General features: G+C 36.2%; 1 protein-coding gene across 1 annotated transcript in view; it reads left to right on the top strand.

The window, feature by feature from the left end:
- Prp18 (pre-mRNA processing factor 18) overlaps positions 1-24,097 on the top strand; it is a 106,412-nt gene extending 82,315 nt beyond the window's left edge. Inside the window, exons 7-9 of the mRNA XM_090369074.1 lie at positions 11,034-11,151; positions 18,173-18,210; positions 23,979-24,097. Of these exons, the coding sequence (XP_090225200.1) occupies positions 11,034-11,151; positions 18,173-18,210; positions 23,979-24,065 (243 nt within the window). The 3' untranslated portion in view covers positions 24,066-24,097. The remainder of the gene's footprint in view (positions 1-11,033; positions 11,152-18,172; positions 18,211-23,978) is intronic.
- The last annotated feature ends 327 nt before the right edge of the window (positions 24,098-24,424 follow it).

The raw sequence follows: 24,424 nt of genomic DNA, 5'->3' as shown, positions 1-24,424 counted from the left end.
TACTGCCAAGGGGGATGTGTTTGTGTGTGCGCGATGCAAGGAGTGTATCGATATCAGGCAACAACTCGGCGTTCTTATGGGCCTATATGAGAGCTTGAAGGACAGGGTGGATGCCCTCGAAGAAACTAAATTGAGGGGCCCATCAAGCTCTCAGCTGCCCACATCAACGCCAGAGCTTGCACTTGGGCATCGCGTGACACAGAGACAACCCCCAAGGCAGAATGTGCTGGTCCCGAAGGAATTAGTAGTTGTTGGTGACTCTATTGTCAGGGAAACGGGGAACATGCTTTGTAAAAAAGATAGGTGGAACAGGACCAGGGTATGTCTGCCAGGGGCAAAGGTTGATGACGTTGTAGAGCGAATATCATCTTTTAAGGGCACAAAAGGTGATATAGTTGTACACGTTGGCACTAATAATATTAAGAGTAGGAGACCGGCAGAATTACTTAACAAGTACAGGTCACTGTTGAACAAAAGCCGAGAATTAGGGTTGAATTTGAAAGTGTCTGCAATTCTGCCCAGACACGATAGGAGGGAGTATATGATGAGAGCCTTGTCGATCAATTCGACCATGGAAAGATTGTGCAAGGCTCAAGGGGTAGAATTTTTTTTCAGCCTGGACTGTACTTGTTAACAGGAGAGATTGCTTCTACAGGGATGGGATACACTTAAATAGAAAGGGTGCAAGAATATTTGCTGATGCTATCGAGGCAGTGTTAGGTGGGTCGGAAAACTGCTAGCTTGGGGGGAGACAAAGACCAATAGATTGACAGTAGCCACTGGCAGAGGTGAAAGAGATTCTTGCACTGCTTCTATTAGAATGAGCAGAAGCCTGAAAAACAAGATGCATGGTATTTCAGAGACTGCTGGGAGCCATTGCGGTACAAGTAAACACATGGGTTGTGTTAGGGTAGCTAAGAATAGAAACAGGTGCAGGTATACTTGCGTGTACACCAATGCTAGGAGTTTAGTAAATAAATTTGACGAATTTGAGGTATTGCTCAAAACATCGAAGGCAGATATTGTTGGGATATCAGAGACGTGGTGTCACACAGATATAAGGGATGCGGAACTGCAATTTGGGGAGTACAACGTCTACAGAAAGGATAGACAGGATAGGAAGGGGGGAGGTGTTATGCTATTAGTTAAGAAACACATAAAAACCAAGGAAGTGAAGCCAGTCGACATCGCTGGACAGTGCAGTGTGGAGTCAGTTTGGTGTGACATAAACATTGGGAGATCAAAATTGAGAGTAGGAGTGTGCTATAGGCCTAATGACTCTGATGAGTATAATAAGGAACTGTACAGGGAAATAGAGTGGGCCAGTAAATCAGAGTGTCTTATAATGGGAGATTTTAATTTCCCAGATATTGACTGGAATTTGGGGGCTGGTTACTCACACACTAGCAGGGCTTTTGTGGATTTATTGGATGATTGTTTTCTACATCAGCATGTTCGGGAGGCAACTAGAGGGAGTAATACTCTTGATTTGATTATCAGCAGTGATTCTTCATGCATTAAGAATCTGCAGATAAATGAACCACTAGGTGGCAGTGATCACAGTGTGCTGAAGTGGGATTTACTCAAAGAGGTAACTACCATTAGGGGTAAAGGGAAGGGTTATTGCTTCCGTAAAGGCGACTACGATGGACTGAGACAGTATTTAAATTCTATACAGTGGGACCAACTGATGATGTTACCAACAGCAAATTCAAAATGGGAAGCATTCAAAGAACTTATCTTGGAAGCTACTAGGCTTTACATACCAACTAAGAAATATTGTTCAAGGTTTAGGCCAAAATGTATGTCAGATGAACTAATGAGGCATATGGCAGAGAAGAAAAATGCATGGGATACATACAAATTAACACATGACACAGAAGCCTATGATAGATACAAGTTGATATGCAACCAAGTTACAAAGGAGGTTAGGCAGGCGAAGGCAGATTACGAGAAATCCTTGGCAAGGGATGCAAAGAAAAACAGCAAAGAGTTCTTTACTTATGTAAACTCTAGAAGGAAGGGGATGAATCAGATTGGTCCACTTGATATTGATGGGTCAAGTGTTGATGATCCTGCTCAGGTAGCTAACAAACTAAATGAATATTTTGCATCGACATTCACACATGAGGAGTTATTCAGCGAGGGGAATGCCAGAGGTGTATTCAACTCTAGCAGTAAGCTACAGAATCTTGAAATAACTGGGAGTAAAGTGGAGGAGAAACTGTTGAAGATAAACACAAGAAAGGCACCCGGGGTGGATGGGATCTATCCAGTTATATTAAAGGAGGCAGCAAAGGAAGTAAGCAAACCCTTAGCCATAATTATGAGAGCTTCCTTGGACTCAGGGGAGGTACCCATAGACTGGAAATGTGCAAATGTGACCCCAATTCACAAAGGAGGATCAAAGGCTGACACAAGTAATTATAGACCTGTGAGCTTAACTTCTGTTCCAGGAAAATTAATGGAGGCACTGGTTAAAGAAGCACTGCAGGATCATTTAGACAAGACTTCAGTTATAGCTCAGACACAGCATGGTTTTGTTAAGGGGAAGTCTTGCCTGACCAACTTGATTGGATACTATGATGCAGTCACAAAAAAACTGGATGCAGGGAATAACTTTGATATTATATACTTGGATCTTAGAAAGGCTTTTGATACTGTTGCACATGGAAGACTGCTACACAAATTGGAGCAGTGTGGCATTGGAGGCAAATTGCTGCTATGGATAAAGGGGTGGTTGAGGGGGAGAAGACAGAGTGGTAATCAATGGACACTGCTCATCGTGGACTGATGTTATTAGTGGAGTCCCTCAGGGCTCAGTGTTGGGTCCATTATTGTTTTCTGTATTTATAAATGATATTGATGATGGTATATCAGGCTTAATGTCCAAGTTTGCAGACGATACAAAGGTTGGCAGGGTTGTCAAGGACACTACTGACACTATGCTGCAGCAACAGGATCTGGAAAGGTTGAGCAGATGGGCTGAGAGGTGGCAAATGAAGTTTAACATTGACAAATGTAAAGTACTACACATGGGAAACAGCAACCCCAGAGCAATGTATCAACTCTGTGGTACAACACTGACAGTGGTAGAGAATGAAAGGGACTTGGGGGGTAGTTGTGCAGGCAGATATGAAGTTCTCTGAGCAGTGCAGACGGGCTGCAAGAGTAGCTCATGGAGTATTGTCAATGATATACAGGAATTTTTCCAGCAGGGATAAGGAGGTGAATATTCCATTGTATAAGGCAATGGTCAGGCCACACCTAGAGTACTGTATACAGGCCTCATTTCAAGAAGGATGTAGAGCTGCTGGAACGAATACAGAGAAGGGCAACAAGATTAGTGAATGGAACAAAGGGGTGCTCTTACGAAGAAAGGCTTAAGTTTTGCAAATTACAGTGTCTGGAGACTAGGCACCAGCGAGGTGATCTGATAGAGGTGTATAAAGCCTTGAATGGTTTAAGCATGCTCAATGCTGATGGGATTCTTCCTCTAGCTCAGAAAAATCACCTGAGAGGGCATAAATTCAAATTGAGGAAAGACAGATGTAGGATAGACGTGCGGAAATTTGCCTTTAGTAGCCAGCGGGTGGTTGGTTGGTGGAACAGACTTCCATCCTTTGTAGTGGAGGTTGATAGCCTAAATAAGTTTAAGGCTCAGCTGGACAGGTATTTTGAACGAACAGAGGGGTGAAGTGGAAATGGGTTTTTTTTTTTTTTTTTTGGCTGATGCTGCATAAGCTTGCTTTCTTGCATCAAATGCCTCTGCTAATGCTAATGTTGCCCTTCTCTGTACACTCAAGCAAATCTGCATCCTTCCTAAAATGAGGCCTCCAGACCTGTTCACAGTACTCGAGGTGTGGCCTGACCATTGCCTTATACAGAGGGACAATCACCTCCTTTTCCCTGCTAGTAAAATTCCTATATATCATTGACAAAACCCCATGACATGCCCTGGCAGCCTGTCTGCATTGCTCAGAAAACTTCATATCTGACTGCACAATTACTCCCAGGTCTTTTTCATTTTCTACCACCTTAAGTGTAGTACCACACAGTTGGTACATTTCTCTGGGGGTTACTTCTACCCATATGCAGTACTTTGCATTTGTCAAGGTTAAACTTCAGTTGCCACTTCTTAGCCCATCTGCCCAAACTATCTAGATCCTGTTGCAGTAGCACACTGCCATTACTGTCATTAACAACCCTGCCAACCTTTGTATCATCTGCAAACTTCGACACTAAGCCTGATATACCTTCATCAATATCATTGATAAATATACAAAACAACAGAGGACCCAACACCGAACCCTGTGGGACTCCACTAATAACATCAGTCCACGAAGAGCAGCAACCATTAATTACCACCCTCTGTCTTCTCCCATTCAACCATCCTTTTATCCATTGTAGCAACTTACCCTTAATACCATTCTGCTCCAATTTGTACAAAAGTCTTCCATGTGCAACAGTGTCAAAAGCTTTCCTGAAATCCAAATATATGATATCAAAATTATTTTTTGCATCCAGTTCCTTTGTAACCACATAATATCCTATCAAATTTGTCAGACAAGATTTTCCCTTAACAAACCCATGCTGTGTCTGAATTATTGCTGCAGTCTTGTCTAGATGATCCTGCAATGCATCTTTAACCAGTGACTCCATTATTTTACCCATGGGTAATGCACACATCATTTCTACTACCAGGGTAATAGATAGAAGGTTTAAGATAAAGAAATAGGTGAAGCAACTGATGTTTTGTAACATGAGCTCTTTCAGTTTGAGAACCTACCCAGATGCTATTATGAAATAACTGATGTACAGATGTCCTTGGTTTGGGGAACTAAGTGCACAAGGAGGCATGAAATGTAACAAGATATTCTTGGAATTTTAATAATTTCCCCTAGTAGTGCTGACTGCCAGAGAATATTTAAGCATATTTAAAAAAATAATAATAAATAAAAAAAAAACTGAATTCAGATCTCTGTGAATCTTTGGAAGCTGGTGGTAAAAGGCGCCTCCGTAGCCAGGTGGGAAGTAGCAGCAGTGTGTAGCATATGCTTCTTGATTAGACCGGGGTTTGAGCCTGTCACCACCAAATACGGAGGATGCGGAAAGGTCAGGGAATGACCACAGCATATCCCGGAGCAATATGGCCTTAGTTGCTAATGCTCCTAAAAACCAAAAATAACAAATAACAAATAAATAGCTGGTGGTAAAAAATAAAAAAAAAAAAAAAAAAAAGCAGCATAATCATTCAAAAAATATAAATAGGTTAGAATTCTTTTAATGGATTATTCACTAAAACAATTTTAATTTTTTTTTCTTCAAGTGAATTTGCATGAGCTATGCCATGCTATTCATAATTTTCCAATAATTTTTCTTTCTTTGTAAACTAGCACATTTTATGTTGCAATGGTGTCACAGCATGTCAGTTGCAAGACTTACAAAGCACTAATAATAAGTCTTCCAGGACCTACAAATATTTTTGTTATAGTGAAATATTTGTTAAAATGGTATTTGTTGTAAATGAGACATTACTGTATATACAAATAGAGAAGCTTTCAAAGCAGAAATGCCTTTTTGTTAATTCTTAAAGTGCATTTCATATAAACTTTAATAATAAAGGAGTTTACTTATGCATGGGTAATGCACACATCATTTCTACTACCAAGGTAATAGAAATGATGTGTGCAATACCCATGCATAAGTATAATTAAAACAATGTATAAAATGAGGTAGTATAATTAAAACAATGCATTAAAACTACCTTGATAGTAGAAATGATATGTGTGCATTACCCATGCATAAGTAAACTCTTTCATACCCTTAGGCATTTAGCCAAGAAATATCTTTTAAATTTTAATAATACTTGTCATGTAATGGATATGTAAACCATCATGTGACAGTACACGGGGGCATGATCTTAAAAAGTGTCCATTCTCTCTAGTGATAAATAGTTAAAATAATTGTATTATTAAAGTCTGGTATTAAGCTGTATAATATATATGTAATTGCTGCCATTAGCATTCCACATGGGGATGTGCTTACATTAGGGGAAACGTTTATTAAGCCAAAATCCATTTGGAAATAGTTTTAAAAGAACAAAGTGCTTACCCTTTTGTTCAATAAAATTATTCTAAAATATACCCAGTTTCTATGTTATAACCTCAAAACCTGTTTATTTTTTGCTGCATTTTGTAAATACCATACTTCCGGCTTTATACAACATGTACATGAACTGTATAGTATTAGTATTAGTATTAGTAACGGCCGCATGGTGCAAGAAAGCCTATGGCTTATGCTGCACCAGCCAAAAAAAAAAAAAAATAAATAAAATAAAATAAAATAAAAAAATATATAAATCCGAACAAAACAATGATAAAAACAAAAAAAAAAATAAATAAATAAATAAATAACTAAATAATAATAATTAATAAAATAAAAAATAAATAAAAAGGAAATTAAACCTATCATCCTATGTGCTTCCCTTACCCGAAAGTACTATCCAGATGACCTTTGAATTTCCCCAAACTGTCGGCCTCTACCACCCATGAAGGCAACTTATTCCAGTAATTTATAACTCTGGAAGTCTATACAGATCACATAGGTAGCCAGCATTAGAATATTTGTAATTAGTTAAGAAAACATTATTTACAGTAAAAAAAAAAAAAAAATGTAGCAGCTAACTATGGCGGAAGTGGTTTAATGGTTTTAAGTATTGCTTCAAGTTTTGACTCAGGTGTTTAATTATGTATGTATTTGTTAGTGGCAAGTGAAAGGAACCTTGAATAGTGAAATAAACCCAGGGACCAGGCAGAGAAAGAAAACATATACAGTAGAACGTCAGTTATCGTCAGAATTTGAAAGGCTGATCTTTCTTTTTTTTTTTTTTTTTATTAACAGTGAGCGCTGGTTATAGTGATCACATTTTCAAATTGAATTTCGATTCTAATAAGCAAAAGATCGAGTTTACTACCCATTTATAACAGATTGTACAAGCAAAAGGCCCAATAAACTGCAAATTATTTTTGTTTGTTTGTGACCTCTAGAATTCTATATGACCTTCAGAAATGTGCTTTAGAAAAATATCACAGAGACTACTGGGTTTTCTTGGAAACCATGAGTGAATTTCAGATTAGTTTAGCTCCAGATTCGATAAGAATAATTTCAGCCAAAAACTGCGATTATTTATTTTCTTTTGTTTTTCAATTTTTTTAAGTAAAATGTGAATGAATTGAAAATGCATAGTTTTAAAATTGCAACAAAAAAAACGGAAATTAATAATATAATTAGAAAAGGTGAAAATTTAGGAAATCTCTCCAAAGAGTTTAATGTGGACACTTCAACAATTTACAACATCAAGAAAAAGAAAAATTCCAGTGCTATAACAGAATTTGTGTTGATTATGGATAGTGAAGGAGGATCTAGCAGGAAAAAGATGATGTCGAAACCTGAAAATACCACTTTAAAGAGTGCACTTAATTTGTGGTTTCTTCAGAAGCGAAGTTTAGGTGAACCAGTGTCTGGCCCAATGTTGTGTGAAAAAGCATTGGACCAGACACTGGTTCACTTAAACTAAGTTTGCTTCAGTTCTAGCAAATTACAAGAAATAAAATGTTAATGGGATGGGCTTATTATGGAAAGCATTATCAAGAAAAACACTAGCCACTAAAAGAGAAATTCCTGCACCAGATTTTAAGATGAGAAAAGGGCAAGTACAATTGCAATGTGTGCAAATGCTACTGGGATGCACAGATTGTCTGTGTTCATTATCAGTAAATCAAAAAAACCAAGAGCATTTAAAAATCTTTCTAATTTTCCTGTTTTGTTTAAAAATCTATGCCCGGATGGATGTTTCTTGTTTCTGAGATTAGTTTATAATTTTTTTTTATTTAATTGATATTAATTATTTAATTTAATCGTTAGGTAAGATTAAATTTATTTAAATTTTACCTTATGTTCAAATTATCTGGAAAAGGTCTGACATCAATTATTCCGGATAACTGATGCTCTACTGTATTTCAATAAAGAAATAAAAGCACTTGCAAACATAGTTCTCATTGGGAATATTCACTATACATGGAAGTCACATGGTATATAGTCTGAGGTAGGCCTGTTACAATTTTTGTTTAAATTTGGAAAAAAATATTTTACAGAGTGAAAGTCAACTGTCAGAATGACCCTCAGTTTAATACCTGCCTTTAACAAGTTTAACTTTAAGCTTATATGTGAAAGTGCCTTATTAGATACAGAGTTTTGTGTTCCATATTTATTCATTGTTTTTTTTATATTTATTTACCCACTGAAATTTTACTAAAATGTTTTCTTGTATTATAAAAGTTCCTGTAGTTCTTGATAAAAAGACTGAATCATTCCAAAGTGAAATAGAGAGAAAATTTGAGGGCAGCCAGGCAACTGGAGTGTTAGTGGCCTCAGAGACAAATTAAATCAAGAGAAACTCTAGAGAAATGATTCTCTTGTATACCAGTAAGATTAGAGTTTAAAGGTATTGTACTGCAAAGGCATTATGACACTGTCACACATGTGTTGGAGGTGTAGTGGTTTTATGAAGAAGTCTTTGGATACCTATCCTTGAACTACATTCTACTGTGTGTAGTCTTAAATTATAAGAGGGAACCTCATACCTTTTCAGTAGGACTGTAATTCTCTCGACACTCAATCACAGATGATTATATTATAATATGAACCTACCCCACGTGCATAGTTATAAACAAATCAAATTAAAATAGCTATTAATTAAAATCATCATGCTTTCAATTCTCATATCACACCAAGCAAATTGGAAAGACTGTGGCCACCAACCCCCATAAAAACCAACCAACATTGCATGCTACCATGAGAATTGAAAAACAATTATCACAAAAAAAATCTAAAACCATGAAACAAATAAATATCCATTAATTCACACACAATTTAAACTTTAAAACCATTTTATAACTTCTTTTAAGAGACCAACTTATTCGGTTTGTTACCATGTTCACAAGAAGTACAAAAGTGATTCGCGAATGATATCTCCCCCCCCCCCCCCCGTTTTATATAAAATTATCGAAACTTGACACGAGATTATTTATATAGACCAATGTATGAATTATTGTTCACACATGTGTAAGCATCCACGAGTCCGATATATTATAAGGTCTGAATATATTAATAGAGTTAGCATATAATCTCATTTCTGATGTTTCAGCAATTAATAATTTAAAATATTCCCGCTGTTTATTAAGAACTTCCAATTCATTAAAAAGGAACACGTGCCCATCAGTGATTGCATGAAACACAAGCTCAGAAGCATCTGTCCTACCCACCATAACTGATGCCACATGCTGCTGTATCCTTACCAAAAAAAAATTTTGTTGTTGCCCTGTGTCTTGTGATGGACAGTCTCTGATTCATTTATAGAAAGTCTCCCTTTCTCTCAGCTGCTAATGCACGTGCACTCTGGGCACCTCCATGGGCAGGAGCAGCAGTGCATAGCACATGCTTCTTGATTAGACTGGGGTTCAATCCCAGGACCACTAAATACGGAGGATGCGGAAAGGTCAGGGAATGACCACCGCATATCCCAGAACAATATGGCCTTAGTTGCTAATGCTCCTAAAAACCAAATAACAACAACAGCACATGTACTCTGATGAATACTTTTTATTTGGAATTCTTCAGTTAGAAATCTGCCACCACCATTATTCTACAGCTGCCCTTCTGGTGTTTCCATTGCAGAATTTGTGAGTGAAATGAATAACCAGATATAATTTGTTTCATGCTTTTGGTATAAACTGAGCTATATTAAGTACAACTACCTAATAGCGAGTAGGTCCTCCTTTACCCCTCAGAATGGTGTAGACTCAATGAGATGTCAAAGCATACAAGAGGAATACTGATCCATGTTGACTCAATTGTGTGGTTGTGAATTTCCACTTTGAAAAGATCATTTCATTTCATTCCATTTCATTCTACAAGTGCTCGATTTAATTAATCTGGTGAATGGGGAGGCCACCTGTAGGCTGAATTTGGCCTTGTGGTATGGTGCATTTTCCTGTTGGAAAAACCTATTCACAAGTAGATACACTGTAGCCACAAATGGTTGGAAACAATTTCCAGATAACCTATGGCACCTACATGTTGCTCTACTGATATCAAGCCATTCAATGTGTACCACAAAAACAGTGATTGTGCCATTACATCATTGGCCTTTATTGTTGTTGATATCTGGCAGGATGATTCCATGCATGTGTTATTTTTACCATATTCTGGTCCTTCCATCAATATAAAACAGCAGGAATCAGGATTCATCAGACCAGGAAATATTTTTCCAAAAAATCCTCCACTGTTATTGTTCCTAACTCCATTGTACCTTCTTGGTTTTTTTTTTTTTTCTGACAGGAGTCTGGCCTAGTTTGGTAATTGGCTATGCTACTTATCTGTAACAAGTTACAGGTTTTGTGTTCTGAAATGCCTCTTTGTTTACTACTGTTGTACTGGGTTGCTATTTGATTGGCTGTAGCCTTTCTGTTATCCTGTACAAGTCGTGTTGGCCTCTGCTGTCCTCTTGCATGAAGCAAGAGGACAGCAGAGGCCAACACGATTGCTTTGCTGTACTCTTGCATGAAGCAAGAGGACAGCAAAGCTCTTTCTGACCATTGGCTAAATGTTATTTGGTTATTGGACCAGTCTTGATACACAAGACACAGTCATACCTAACACAGAAGGTTTGCACTTTTGAAGATATTTATACTGGCATGTCTGATGCTGACCACCATGCTGCATTCAAAATCACTTAACTGAACACAAACAGCATCCCTACACATGCTGTCACTGAAAGATTGCTTTTCATGAAAATGGTAGGCATACTTAGTAAAGCAGCCACTCAGTATGTATTTTTAAGGACAATTTTATTAACAAAATTAAAATTTTAGCATACGCTTAATGTATGGAACAATAATAGTGCATTTCTGTTTAGAGCCTCTAATTTTTAACAGCAAATTTCAGTTATGGTTAACACTTCGTTTCTTTAGGCAAATGATGCATATTTACAAATGGCCATTGGTAATGCACCTTGGCCTATAGGAGTGACTATGGTTGGTATTCATGCTCGTACAGGAAGAGAAAAAATATTTTCAAGAAATATAGCCCGTATCCTTTTATTATATTTTTTATTATTCTCTAAATGTAGTAAATTTAGATTAAGCTTTATATTTATGTATTATTTATCAAGGAAGTACAACAGAAGCTTTGTTATCTGGCACCAGTAGTGGAACTAGAGTGTGGCAACCTCAACAGTATTTCACAGGACACTGGAAAAGTGGAACAGAAATAGTCTACTGTATTAGACCCATCTGCATTGTTTCCTACAACCTGACCCACAACCCCACAAAAAAAGAAAGTATTAAGAGAATTTATATTAAAATACATCAGTATCATATATAATGCATAAAAATAATAAAAAATAATGTGTATTAAATAAGAATTAAACAAGTAATTAAGTTTATAAATTTTTAGTTAAGTTGCTGAGCAAAAACAAGACATCAGCAGTTTCTGGCTTCATGTGTATTGTGGAATCTCTGCTGTTCTGCAGCAGAGGAGAGGAATGTACTTGATAAAGACTGGATGAAACTGTACACCTTAAAATGTTACCTGCTATGTTGAACTGTACAATTTATGCAGATTGTGTAATCAGCCCAAACTACAACTACCATTCATAGTGGAGGAATGCATCCACCTGTATTTTCCCCTATTTTCCAACTCCGATTTCAAACTCTAATTACACATTGCTTAATTATATCTATTTTTTCTTAAATGTGTATTCTGTCTGTTATTTTTACTTAATTTACTATATTATTTTACATATCTCATTTTTATTCTTGGATATGGTGCATCATGCCTTAGTTGCCCATGTGCCATAAAAATCAAATCAAATGTATACTTTGTAAAAATAACTTTAATAAACAGTAAAAATTAAAATGCAGATGATTTTGTATGCTTGACAATAAGCTATTTAAATTATACAGTAAGCTTGAATTTACCACAATGAATGCAATCCTAAGTTAGTGTTCTTTTAATTGACAGGTTTTTTTTTTTGAAACTTCTGATGACATCCTTCTTTCAATTTTGTGCTGTTTCAATTTCTAATTCTGCAGCACTGAGTGCAAATTTCATAATTAGGATAATTCAGAAATCGAAAATGTACATCTATGAATATCTTATTTTTGCATACCTTTTCATGTCTGGCAATGCAATTTTGAAGGGGCAGGGGTTTAAAAATAATAATTCTATAAGTGGTAAAATCATTATTACGAGTTACACATCCTCCAGGTTGATCTGAAGGATGTGCAACTCCTAACATTTGATTACTCACTCAGGTTGTTTCCTCTTTCCATCAGAGAAATTTACACCAAACCCTCTAAGAAGTTGCTTAAACTACAAAACTAGCATACCCAGTGGGTTCTGCCATAAAATTATGAGGAAAAAAACTTTTTATTCCTAATTTCTCAAAAATTATTGAATTTATGAGAAATTTATATGAGCATCTCAGTAGTAGGGTTTTTCAAAAAACTGAAAAATGGATGAATGACTCATTTTACTCCTCAAATCCCTCTGCACTTCCTTATAGGGTTTCAGCAATTCTTTCAACTATTGAAGTTTAAGCTATGCTCTGTAACCAGATCAATTTCCATAAAATGGTCAGCAAGATTAAATGCCTTCAGCACCTCCTTTGTATCACTGAGAGTCATAACTGGTTTTACTATGACATCATCCTTGTTCTCATCATTATCAAAAGATTGAATAAGAGCTTCAAGGTTCTCTTCTGTTAACTCCTCCACTGAAGGAGTTCTTTACCATCATTAGGTTGCATGTTGAGAGCCCACTACCTTTCAAAGTTTCACTTATCTGCTACTTTTTAAATGCATTCCAAATTGTGACTGAGTGTTTTCCTGCACTTCAGCAGCAACAGGAGGAATGCCTTCTAAGTCCTTTGCTATCTTATGGTTTTCTCCAACAGGTATTTAACATTGGGCAGACTTATCTTATTGGGGTCTTTTATGATGTTTATGTAATACAAATGTTATAGATTTTCCAGTACTGCAACACTTAGTGTTAGGTTCCTGTCCCCAAGACATGCACAAACAATGACAATATAATTTGCCACTGTTTTTGCTATCACACTTTGATCCAAGGGCTGAAAAAAAGTGATGTGCTATATACATTCAAATAGAACAACTTATTCCCAAAAGAGGATAAATTCTGCCTCCCTTCATTTAAAGGAGGGAAACAGTCTTCTGAATATCCAACACCAAATTCAATAAACAATTTTGAAAAAAGACTTAAAAGAAATTCAGAGTGTAAGTGTGGACTGATCACTAAGATATAGGATATGGGAACATAACTGACAGGTTTCAAAAACTGTGTCCACTTTCTGAAATTCCCAGAAACTTTGTTTTTGTCATATGTTGACTGAGTTTTCAAAATATTCATTTATAGAGAAATCAATAACACTGACACTTCTAAAAGAGAAAATAATTGATTATATTCTGAGTTTTAAAAATACAACAAAAACAATTCAAAAGTGTTCACTCTAATTGAAATAACTTGCGCATTAGACAGACTTAAAAATATAACTGACTTTTTTCTTTGAACTAAAAGTGGCCACCATATTCTAATTCTAAAGTTAAAACCTTTCCATAACTGGTGATGTTACCAAAGTTGAATTCTAAATAGGAAGCCTTCAGGGACTTAATTTTGGAGGCTACTAGGCTTTTCATTCCATCTAAGAAATACTGTTTAAGGTTTAGGCCTAAATGAATGTCAGATGAACTAATGAGGCTCGTGGCAGAGAAGAAAAATGTATGGGATGCATATAAAGTATCAGGTGACACAGAAGCCTGTAGCAGATACAAACTAGTGTGTAATCAAGTCACAAAGGAGGTTAGGCAGGCAAAGGCAGATTACGAGAAATCCTTGGCAAAGTATACAAAGAAAAACAGTGAACGGTTCTTTACTTATGTAAACTCTAGATGGAAAGGGATGAATCAGATTGGACCACTTAACATAGGTGGGTTGACTATTGATGATCATGCTCAGGTAGCTGATAAACTGAATGAGTATTCTGCATCTACATTCACACATGAGTTATTCAATGAGGGGAGTGCCAGAACTTTATCAAACTCTAACATGGAGCTAAGTGATTTTGTAATAACTGTCAGGAAATTGGAGGAGAAATTGTTGAAGTTAAACATAAAAAGGCACCTGGGATGGATGGGACCTATCCAGTTATATTAAAGGAGGCAGCAAAGGAAGTAAGCAAACCCTTAGCCATAATTATGTTTGTTTGTTTGTTATTTGGTTTTTAGCAGCATTAGCAACTAAGGCCATATTGCTTCGGGGATATGTGGTGTTCATTCCCTGACCTTTCCGCATCCTCCGTATTTGGTGGTCACGGGCTCGAACCCGGTCTAATCAAGAAGCGTGTGCTACGCACTGCTGCTCCTACCTACCTGGCTACGGAGGCGCCGGTCCATAATTATGAGAGCTTCCTTGGACTCAGAGTAGTGGACTGGAGGTGTGCAAATGTATCACCAATTCACAAAGGGGGCTCAAAAGGTGAGACAAGTAACTATAGACCTGTTAGTTTACCTTGTGTTCTGGGGAAAATAATGGAATCACTGGTTAAAGCATTGCAGGATCATCTAGACAAGACTACAATAATAGTTAAGACACGGCATGGGTTTGTTAAAGGGACGTCTTGTCTGACCAATTTGATTGGATACTATGATGTGGTCACAAAGGAACTGGATGCAAAAAATAATTTTGATATCATATATTTGGATTTCAGGAAAGCTTTTGACACTGTTGCACATGGAAGACTTTTGTACAAATTGGAGCAGAATGGTATTAAGGGTAAGTTGCTACAATGGATAAAGGGATGGTTAAGTGGGAGAAGAAAGAGTGGTAATCAATGGACACTGCTCTTCATGGACAAATGTTATTAGTAGAGTTCTCCATGGTTCAGTGTTGGGCCCATTGTTCTTTTGTATATTTATCAATGATATTGATGAAGGTATATCAGTCAGTGTCGAAGTTTGCAGTTGATACAAAGGTTGGCAGGGTTGTTAATGACAGTAATGGCAGTGTGCTACTGCAACAGGATCTAGATAATTTGGGCAGATGGACTAAGAAGTGGCAACTGAAGCTTAACCTTGACAAATGCAAAGTACTGCATATGGGTAGAAGTAACCCCAGAGAAACGTACCAAATGTGTCGTACTACACTTAAGGTGGTAGAAAATGAAAAAAGACCTGGGGTAATTGTGCAGTCAGATATCAAGTTTTTCTGAGCAATGCACGCAGGCTGCCAGGGCAAGTCATGGGGTTTTGTCAATGATATATAGGAATTTTGCTAGCAGGGAAAAGGAGGTGATTGTCCCTCTGTATAAGGCAATGGTCAGGCCACACCTAGAGCACTGTGTACAGTCCTGGAGGCCTCATTTTAGGAAGGATGTAGAGTTGTTAGAACAAGTACAAAGAAGGGCAACAAGATTGGTGAGGGGAACAAAAGGATGCTCTTACCAAGAAAGGCTTAAGTTCTGCATATTGCAGCACCTGTGAGGTAATCTGATTGAGGTTTATAAGGCCTTGAATGGGTTTAACAAGCTGAATGCTTATGGGATTCTTCCTTTTGCTAAGATTAGAACCTGAGGGACACAGATTCAAATTGAGAAAATACAGTTATAGAATAGATGTGCGGAAATTTTCCTTTAGCCAGCGGGTAGTTGATTGGTGGAACAGACTTCCATCTTTTGTTATGTAAGTTGATAGCCTTAATAAATTTAAGGCTGAGCTGGACAGGCATTTTGGAATAAATGGAGGAGTGAAATGTTTTTTTTTTTTTTTTTGGCTGATGCTGCATAAACTTGCTTTCTTGCATCATATGCCTCTACTAATGCTAAGTAATGCTATAAAGCATATACTGTTTCAGAAACAACTAAATTGAGTAAAGTGTCTTTCCAAAACACAAACTGTTCCTTTCTTTATTGTTATTTCACAGCTGTAATCAAAATCTTCAATAAATGATTCACAAGTGGATCACTTATTGAAGATTTTTTTAAAAAAACTTTTCTGCTTTGCAAAAAAGGCAATTTTTTGTTTAGTGTTGCTGGTAAAAAGTTGAATATAAAGAGTGGTATTGCAAAGAAAAACCATCCTGCTTCATATCCAGAAGGCTTGATAAAGTAGCTGCTGCTGTAAAAGACTTGTAAAAACTTCACTGAAAGCATAATTCAAAGTTTCACTTATTTGTTAGCTTTATTTTCTACTTTTTAAATGCATTCCAAATTGGGGCTGAGTGTTTTCCTATTAAAAAGCAATATTCCCACAAAATTACATCCTTTTAACTTTTGCTTTTTAAAATTATATGAATATCTTCCAAGAATCATTCACTAATATAATTCGATATTAAAGAACAGCCTTTGAACTTTCTAGTTACATTATAGAAAACAAAAACTCATTAGTTCCAAAACCCTTTTCAAAATTTCCATTGAAATCCTTTCATTTTGTTTTTTTCTTTTGTTGCTAGCAACAATAGCAGTGGACCTTAAAAATATTAAGGGCCACATTTTGAATATTAATACAAAGTTGAAAGTGAAACATGAGGGTGAAAATGACAACAATTATACAAATTATAAAACTTTACTTCATATTCAATGATTGTACAAAGGTAAGAATATAAACACATTTATTTATGGGAGAAAATATAATAGTGTTTGAATTTCATAATATGAATATCAGAATTTCTTATTTGCGATAAGCATTGTGACTCTCGATAAGGTTGCTTGTTGGCAGAGTTAGGGAGGTGTCTTTCTCAGGGACTACATCTATTTGGCTGACTAAATGAGTGCACTCATCATATGAGTGTGCCAGACAAGGCAAAACAACCAGTTTGCACAAAACCTTGGTGTTGAAACTAATGATGGATGAACGGAATGAAAGATGAATGAAGCAGCTTGTGTGGCTAAGAGAACAGCCACTGTGGGGTAGTTGACCACAAGGTGCAATGTGAGATTGTGCAGCAGAACTATTCATTATAATGGATAACTATTTGTATAAAACTTGGCATTTTACAAATTTAAATATATATATAAATACGTATGAGTAAATATATTAGATAAAGTATGCATAGATGGATGTGAAAATTATACGAAGTGCCAGTGACTAGAAAGGTAAGGATAGTGGAAAATGAAGTATAGTAGATATGTAATAGGTGAAAGAATATTAATATCCTAAAAGTTATGATGAATTAAGAAAATTATGGGCTTGAATTACAAAGCCAATAGGAGTTGAGTGAACTGTAAAGTAAAATTATTAATAATAAGGTAAAATATAATACAAATAAAATAAATAAAAATAAAAAATGGTAGAACTGTCATCAGATATGGGGGAACATATTTAGATAAAAGTCGAATACAGGCAAGGCAAATATGTAGAATCTGTCAGCTAAAGTAAATATTGATACATAGTCAGGTATTTCATCAGGGGACTACACCCGATGAAATAACAATATCTATATTTACTTTAGCTGACATCAGATTCTGCATATCTGCCTTGCCTGTATTCAACTTTTATCTAAATATGTCCCCCCATATCTGATGACAGCTCTACCATTTTTTTTTTTTATATGTATTATATATTACCTTATTATTAATAATTTTACTTTACAGTTCACTTAACTGCTGTTGGCTTTGTAATTCAGCTCATAATTTTCTTAATTCATCATAACTTTTAGGATATTAACATTCTTTCACTTGTTACATATCTACTATACTTTTTCCACTCTCCTTGCCCTTCTAGTCACTGGCACTTTGTGTAATTTTCACATCCATCTATGCATACTTTATCTAATATATCTACTCATACATACTTATATATACTTTTGCATCCTTTAATGCTGCTTTGCACTTTTAGGTGCATCTGTCATACCTGACTAATTAATTTTTCATCAACTGAAACTTTTTTATTTTATTGTCTTCTACAACATGGGCCATTTGTGCAGATGCTTACTAGATTTTATCTTATATTTAGTAAATTAAATTTAATGAACATTCACGATGAGTGATTTTTTCCAACTCATTAATAATGCAGGATTCTTCTTTAATTGTTCACAGATGTATTAAATGATGAAACACAGAGGAAATTTATTCAGGTATGTAAAAATTGGATGTTTATTTCTAATGAAGTAAATAAAACTATTTTTTTGATTTTCTATAATTTTATAATTCCTGGATATTTCTACAAATATACACTATATTATTACCAATAATATAACCAGATACCTGAGCATTTCAAAGAATCTTTTATTGAAACAATATTTAATAATGTGCTGACTCACCTTTGGCTTTAATTATGCACTGTATCCTCGTTTTACACTCTAAACCAATTTTTGATAATAGGAAGACAATATTTTGGTCCATTCCTCTTTCAACGCAGTGGTCAATTCAGCTACTGGTTGTGGTCATGTTGGCCTGTCCCTAAGCTGATATTTTGGTTCACTCCATGTGTGTGAAAAACTTCACTGAAAGCATAATTCAAAATTTCACTTATCTGCTAGCTTTTATCTTCTACTTTTTAAATGCATTCCAAATTGTTTAGTTGGATACAGACTGGATCCAGGCAAGCCAGTGACTTGAACAACCCAGTCTTCGAATCAATTCACTAAAGGCTGTGCAGTATGTTATGGTGCACTGTCATGCTGAAACAGAAAAGGATCCTGCCACACTGCCTCCAGTGTAGGAAGAGAAGAACTGTTTAGAATGTCAGTGTACAAAATGACATTCATTGTTCCTGAAACAATCCCAGACAGTGATAGCATCTCTGTCAAACTTCACAGTTGAAATAACATTCTTCAATCATCTGCCAGATCCAAACAACCATCAGATTGGAGAACTGCTATGTGCTGTATTTTTTCACTCTGTAATACAGCTTTCCAATGTTCACGGACTAATAACAATAGGTTGTGCACCAGGCAAGTTGACACTGTTTCATGTGCTGTGGCTCTTCTGTAAAATCTGATGCTGTACAGCTTCTACTTATCAATTCCTGTGGTCTCCTTGAAATCCTTGTTGATAATATTTGGTGAGATACAAGATCTATCTACTACCCCTCTGAGTTCCATCCAGTCTCTTTTCATCAGTTCTTGCAGTCCCAACAGTTTCCTCTGCTATAGTAACACCATGGTGTTTCCATTTGGTAATTTAATTTACATTGTTTATCTAGGGTGTTGTAGTTTTCTTGTAAAGTCACGAACAGTTTGATTGTTAATATGGCATCTTACCCATTGGAAGTTGCTAAGCTCAGTGCTTCAATCCATCTATCCTGTTTTGTTGATCTGTTTGCTTCTGGGAGAAAACAGTTGGTTTTTGTACCTATTTCTGATAATTATGGTTCATTTTTTCCAGATACTTTTGGCAATCTAATTAATATACACATCTGCCAACTTTTAAAGTAGATTTGACTTCTGGCCACACCACATGGGAACATCACTTCCAAATTAATAAGTATTATATAGCTTAAAACAAATGGAAAAATTTACTTATCATAATGAATAAACTGTATTTGAAAATTATTTTCATCACTCAAATCTCTTATGTTATGTTTGTTGTTTGTTATTTGGTTTTTAGGAGCATTAGCAACTAAGGCCATATTGCTCCGGGATATGCGGTGGTTATTCCTTGACCTTTCCGCATCCTCTGTATTTGGTGGTGACGGGCTCGAACCCCGGTCTAATCAAGAAGCGTGTGCTACGCACTGCTTCTCCTTCCCACCTGGCTACGGAAGCGTCTAAATCTCTTATGCCCAGTGGGGGTAAAGGTTACCATGATTGTACAAATTAGTCATCCTGGATTTCCATGCTATACTATTTTCTATTAATACTTAGCTCTGATGAGAGTAAGCTTGCTTGTTTGGTACCATTTGCCTATCTTCGTCTTGGTCTGCTTGTGCGTGTATTACCATTCATTTTTGAATAAATATCTGTTTAGCTAATCTCCCTTCTCCCATCCTATCTACTCTTATCATAAGTTTAATATAGTTGGAAAGAACATTATGGGGTGGTCTAACCAGTAATGGGGGGGCCTGTCCCCTTGTGCTTATTCATCATCTTGGCCTTCTACCTCTACTACATGGGAGCAATTGCGAAGTTCTAACTCGGATAAAGAGAAGAGGGGTATTAAAGGCAAAGGAATGGAATGGTTACAACTTCAGCAGCGGAGGTTATGACAGCTTAAGCTACATATGCTCCAATAATTAAGGAGATAGCTCACAGAGCATAAATACGTTAGGGTTATGGTATATCTTTAAAGCTACAGTCACAGGAGCTTTGAATGTGTCTATACCATTAAGAAAATACAACACGAGGGAGAAATTCCAAGATGGCATGAAAAATTAACAGAGCAGTAAAAAGTACTGAAGCCTCTAACAGCTAAAACTTGATCTGTAATAGTGCCACAAAAAAAGGTTAGGTTGGCAGAGGCAGATTATGTGAAATTGCTGTGTGAGAGAGCAAAAAGCAGGGATAAGGGCTTTTTCACATATGTGAATACAAAGAAGAGACGAATCAGATCAGACCCTTGTGTAATGAGCATGGATAACCCAGCTGATGTAGCTGAAGTGAACAGCAGGTGCTTTGCATAAGTAGTTACAAAGACTTCTTGATGAGGAAGCGGCTAGCCAGGTGGGTAAAGCGCCTGCCTGGCAACCCAAAGGTCGCGGGTTCGAATCCCGCCTCGGGCTTGGATCAAAGTACTGCAAATACCTTGGGAGGTGCATTATGGCCACAGAAGCCGATGCGCCAACAACTACCAAAAAATAAAAAAAATAAATAAATAAAAAATAAAAAAAAATGATGAGGAAGAACCATGTGAGTGAAGCTGAAAAGCATAAAATTAGCGATATTGAAATTTCAGATTGCTTATTAGAAAAACTTTAGAGCCTAAAGATGAGTAAGGCTCCTGGAATTCATGGCACATAACCATTACTTTTGAGGGAGGTGACAAGAGAGTTATGGTTAATTATGAGGGCATCACTGGACCTGGGTGAGATTCATTTGGATTGGAGAAGTGCCAATATATCACTAATACATAAAGGTGGTTCTAAGAGAGCAAAGTGGCTAGCAACTGTTTGGTCAGTTTGATTTCCGTGGCAATACAGAATCATTTAGTTAAAAATGGAATTTTGAAGGAAACAATGGTTTTATAAAGGGGAAGGTCATGTTTAGATTTCAGCAAAGCATCTGACTCAGTCCTGCAGGAGAGGTTACTGTGTAAGATGAAATATGTTGGAATTATGGGAGAAAATCATTAGATGGATTGCAGGATGGCTGCAGGAGACAGAGGGTTGTGAACAGTAGTGGTCCCGGTCTGTTTTTGCTTTTCCTAAATGATATTGATGTGGGGATACAGGTTGTGATGGTCAGAAAAATTCAAGGTCTTACACTTTGGGAATAGTAAAACTAAAATAACTTATACACTTGGTGGGGTTTAACTGAAAACAGTAGAGAAAGAAAAGGATTGGGGAGTTATGATACAAAGAGGCATGATGTTCTGCACTCGCTGTCTCATAGACCTACTGTTTCTGCTGCATGTCTCTTCTACAGATACTTCCATGGGCACTGTTCTTCTGAATTGGCTTCTATAATTCCCACTCTCTCTTTCAAAACTGTCCGAACAAGTGCCGCCAACTTCCATTTGCTGTCCAACTTTTCATCTTCTTCGTTTATTCATTCAACTGCCGTTTTCTGGAACAGCCTTCCTTCATATGTATTTCCTGAAAATTACAGTCTACAGAAATTCAAGTTTAATGTCAACAAATCTTCTTTCTTCTTCTCAGCCTCCAACCCAAGCAAGGTACTAAGTACTATAGGTTCTAATTCCTCTGGTGTTTGGGGTTTTCATAAAAAAAAAAAAAAAAAAAAAATAGACAGGCAGCAGAGAAAGCCCATAGTGTCCTGCTGGTGATTTTTGAATATTTGCTTGTAGAGATAGGGAGGTCATAATCCCACTGTATAAGGTAATTTTAAGACTGCACTTGGAATGAAAGGGATTTGTGGTTGGCCATGAAGTTCTCTGGTTGGCAATGACCTATTGAACATTCTCTTCTAGAGATAGGGAGGTCATAATCCCACTATATAAGGCAATTGTGAGACTGCACTTGGAATAGTGTTCACATATAGAAAAGACATTGCACTCCTTGAAATGGTTCAAAGACATAACACACCTTGTGAGACTGGATTGGCAGAGGAGTGTCCATATGACAAAATACTTTAAATATATGTGTGGGCTACAGAGTTTGGTAACTGGGAACCTGGAGGACACCTGATTGAGGCACATAAGGCTCTGAGAGGTGAAAGTAAAATGAATGTTTGTGAAATCTTCACTATTATAAATAATTCCATAACTAGGGCATTTGAATTTATGACTAGGAGCCATAAATTCAAGTTATGGGGGAATAAATTTAGACTGGATTGCAGGTTTACTTTTATCCAGTGAGCTATTAATTACTGTAATAAGTTTCTTCCATGGGTAACTGTAGCTACAGCTTGGGGAAAGGATACCGGATGTGAGGATGGAGTCTTACAGGTAATTTATTTTATTATTTTAAATAGATTTGGGGGGGGGGCATAGCAAAAGACTAGGGTTTCTTTGCACAACTGGAAAATACTATACTTTTTTGTAATAAATAGTCTTAGAACTTTTTTTGTTAAGACCAATATGTATTGATGCACTTACTTTTTTGATCAAGTTCCTATAACTTGCTCTTCAGAAAACTAAATAATGTAGCGTAACCAATGTGATACTGTTTTTTCCTCCAGTCTTCAGCATCAGCATTTCCAGTATGACTCTATCTACAGCTCTAGCATTTTATGATTTGGATGACCTCAATTTCATCTGGAGATTCTAGAGATAGGGAGGTCACAATCCCACTATATAAGGCAATAATAATACAATAAGAAAATAATACTTCTTGATTTTGTCACCTGACACTTATTTGTATTTAAAATAAGTGTTCTCCCCAGAAAATTTTGCCAGCCAGGTGGGGATGTGTAATACTTCGCAGTATTATAAAATTTTCTGTTATTTATAAATGTGACTTAAGCGATCCAGAGTAAAAATTAATTGCATAATTTAACATTATATGCTCCTGTCGCATTGACCTTGATCACATAGTATGTTTGAATTAATATTGATTGAGATCAGTGATTTTAGACGGGCAGTCAATTAAATTCACTGGGTGGTGCACCCATTCGATAGGTCCTGGGGAGAACACTGAAGTAATGCAACAGTAACTGCTTTTCCACCCCCCCCCTCCACACATACATACAAAATGATAATGATTTGTGGGGCATTTGTGATAAAGAACTTGTGAAATAAAAAAAAAAGTTCAAAGAAATCTGTTCACATAGGAAATGCAAGGATTTATACCGGAGTAGGTGTCTGAGAGTCATGTTCGGAAAAAGTTATGCCTAGGAAATGCATCAATTCTCAGATAAGCTAAGCATTTTGTTGTTTTTTTTTTTTTTTTTTTTTTTCCCCTTTAAACAATAGAATCACTTTGAAACAATTTAAAAACCTATGCAGGTATATAATGGTACAGTACTGCACAACACAAATACAGTACTATCTAATGAACAAACCCTAAACAACCTACTAAATATGAGGACAGTCATATCTGCTGAACAACACTTTTGGGCTCTTATCAATATGTATTTGAAAAACAAACTTTAAATTAACAAGAAAAACTTTCTGCAAAACAATTTCCAAAAAATTTGGCAGGTACGTATACCTATATTAGAAAAATTTAAAAACTGCTTACCACTGAAGGTAAATCATTCATTATTAATAACCTGCATATTAGTACAATAGTTTTTAAAAAAATTTTCCCCTTTTTAAAATTGTTTTTTTTTCTCCTTTCTTACAGGCACTAAAAAGACTAATGACACAGTGCCAGAAGTTTTTTCCAACTGCCCCTTCACGTTCTGTAGAATATAATGCATATTGTGATTGAAATCAGTTAAATAACTAAAGTGTATATAGTGACAACTTGTAATAAAAACGTTTACCACAGATGGATGTGAAATTATTTATACAAGTCTCAATAATTCTTATTTTTTTATTAGATATCAAAAAATGTTAAATACATTGGATCCACCACAAAAAATATCTTACAGCTAATTCAGTACTTCTGCAATGGGCACCACCCAGATCAGTGGTCTCCAAAGTATGGTGCGTGAGATGATCCATGGGGTGCACAAGCAATAAAATCATGAGGGCTGTTTTCCACTCCGCTGATATATAATCTATATATGATGCATACCGTGTAAATTATTTATAAATAAAACAAATAGTATTGCATTAATGGATTTC

This window comes from Mastigoproctus giganteus, chromosome 2 (assembly GCF_048544385.1).
Source record: "Mastigoproctus giganteus isolate SK-2022 chromosome 2, ASM4854438v1, whole genome shotgun sequence".
NCBI classification, from domain to species: domain Eukaryota; kingdom Metazoa; phylum Arthropoda; class Arachnida; order Uropygi; family Thelyphonidae; genus Mastigoproctus; species Mastigoproctus giganteus.
This window is presented reverse-complemented; position numbering and strand designations above follow the sequence as displayed.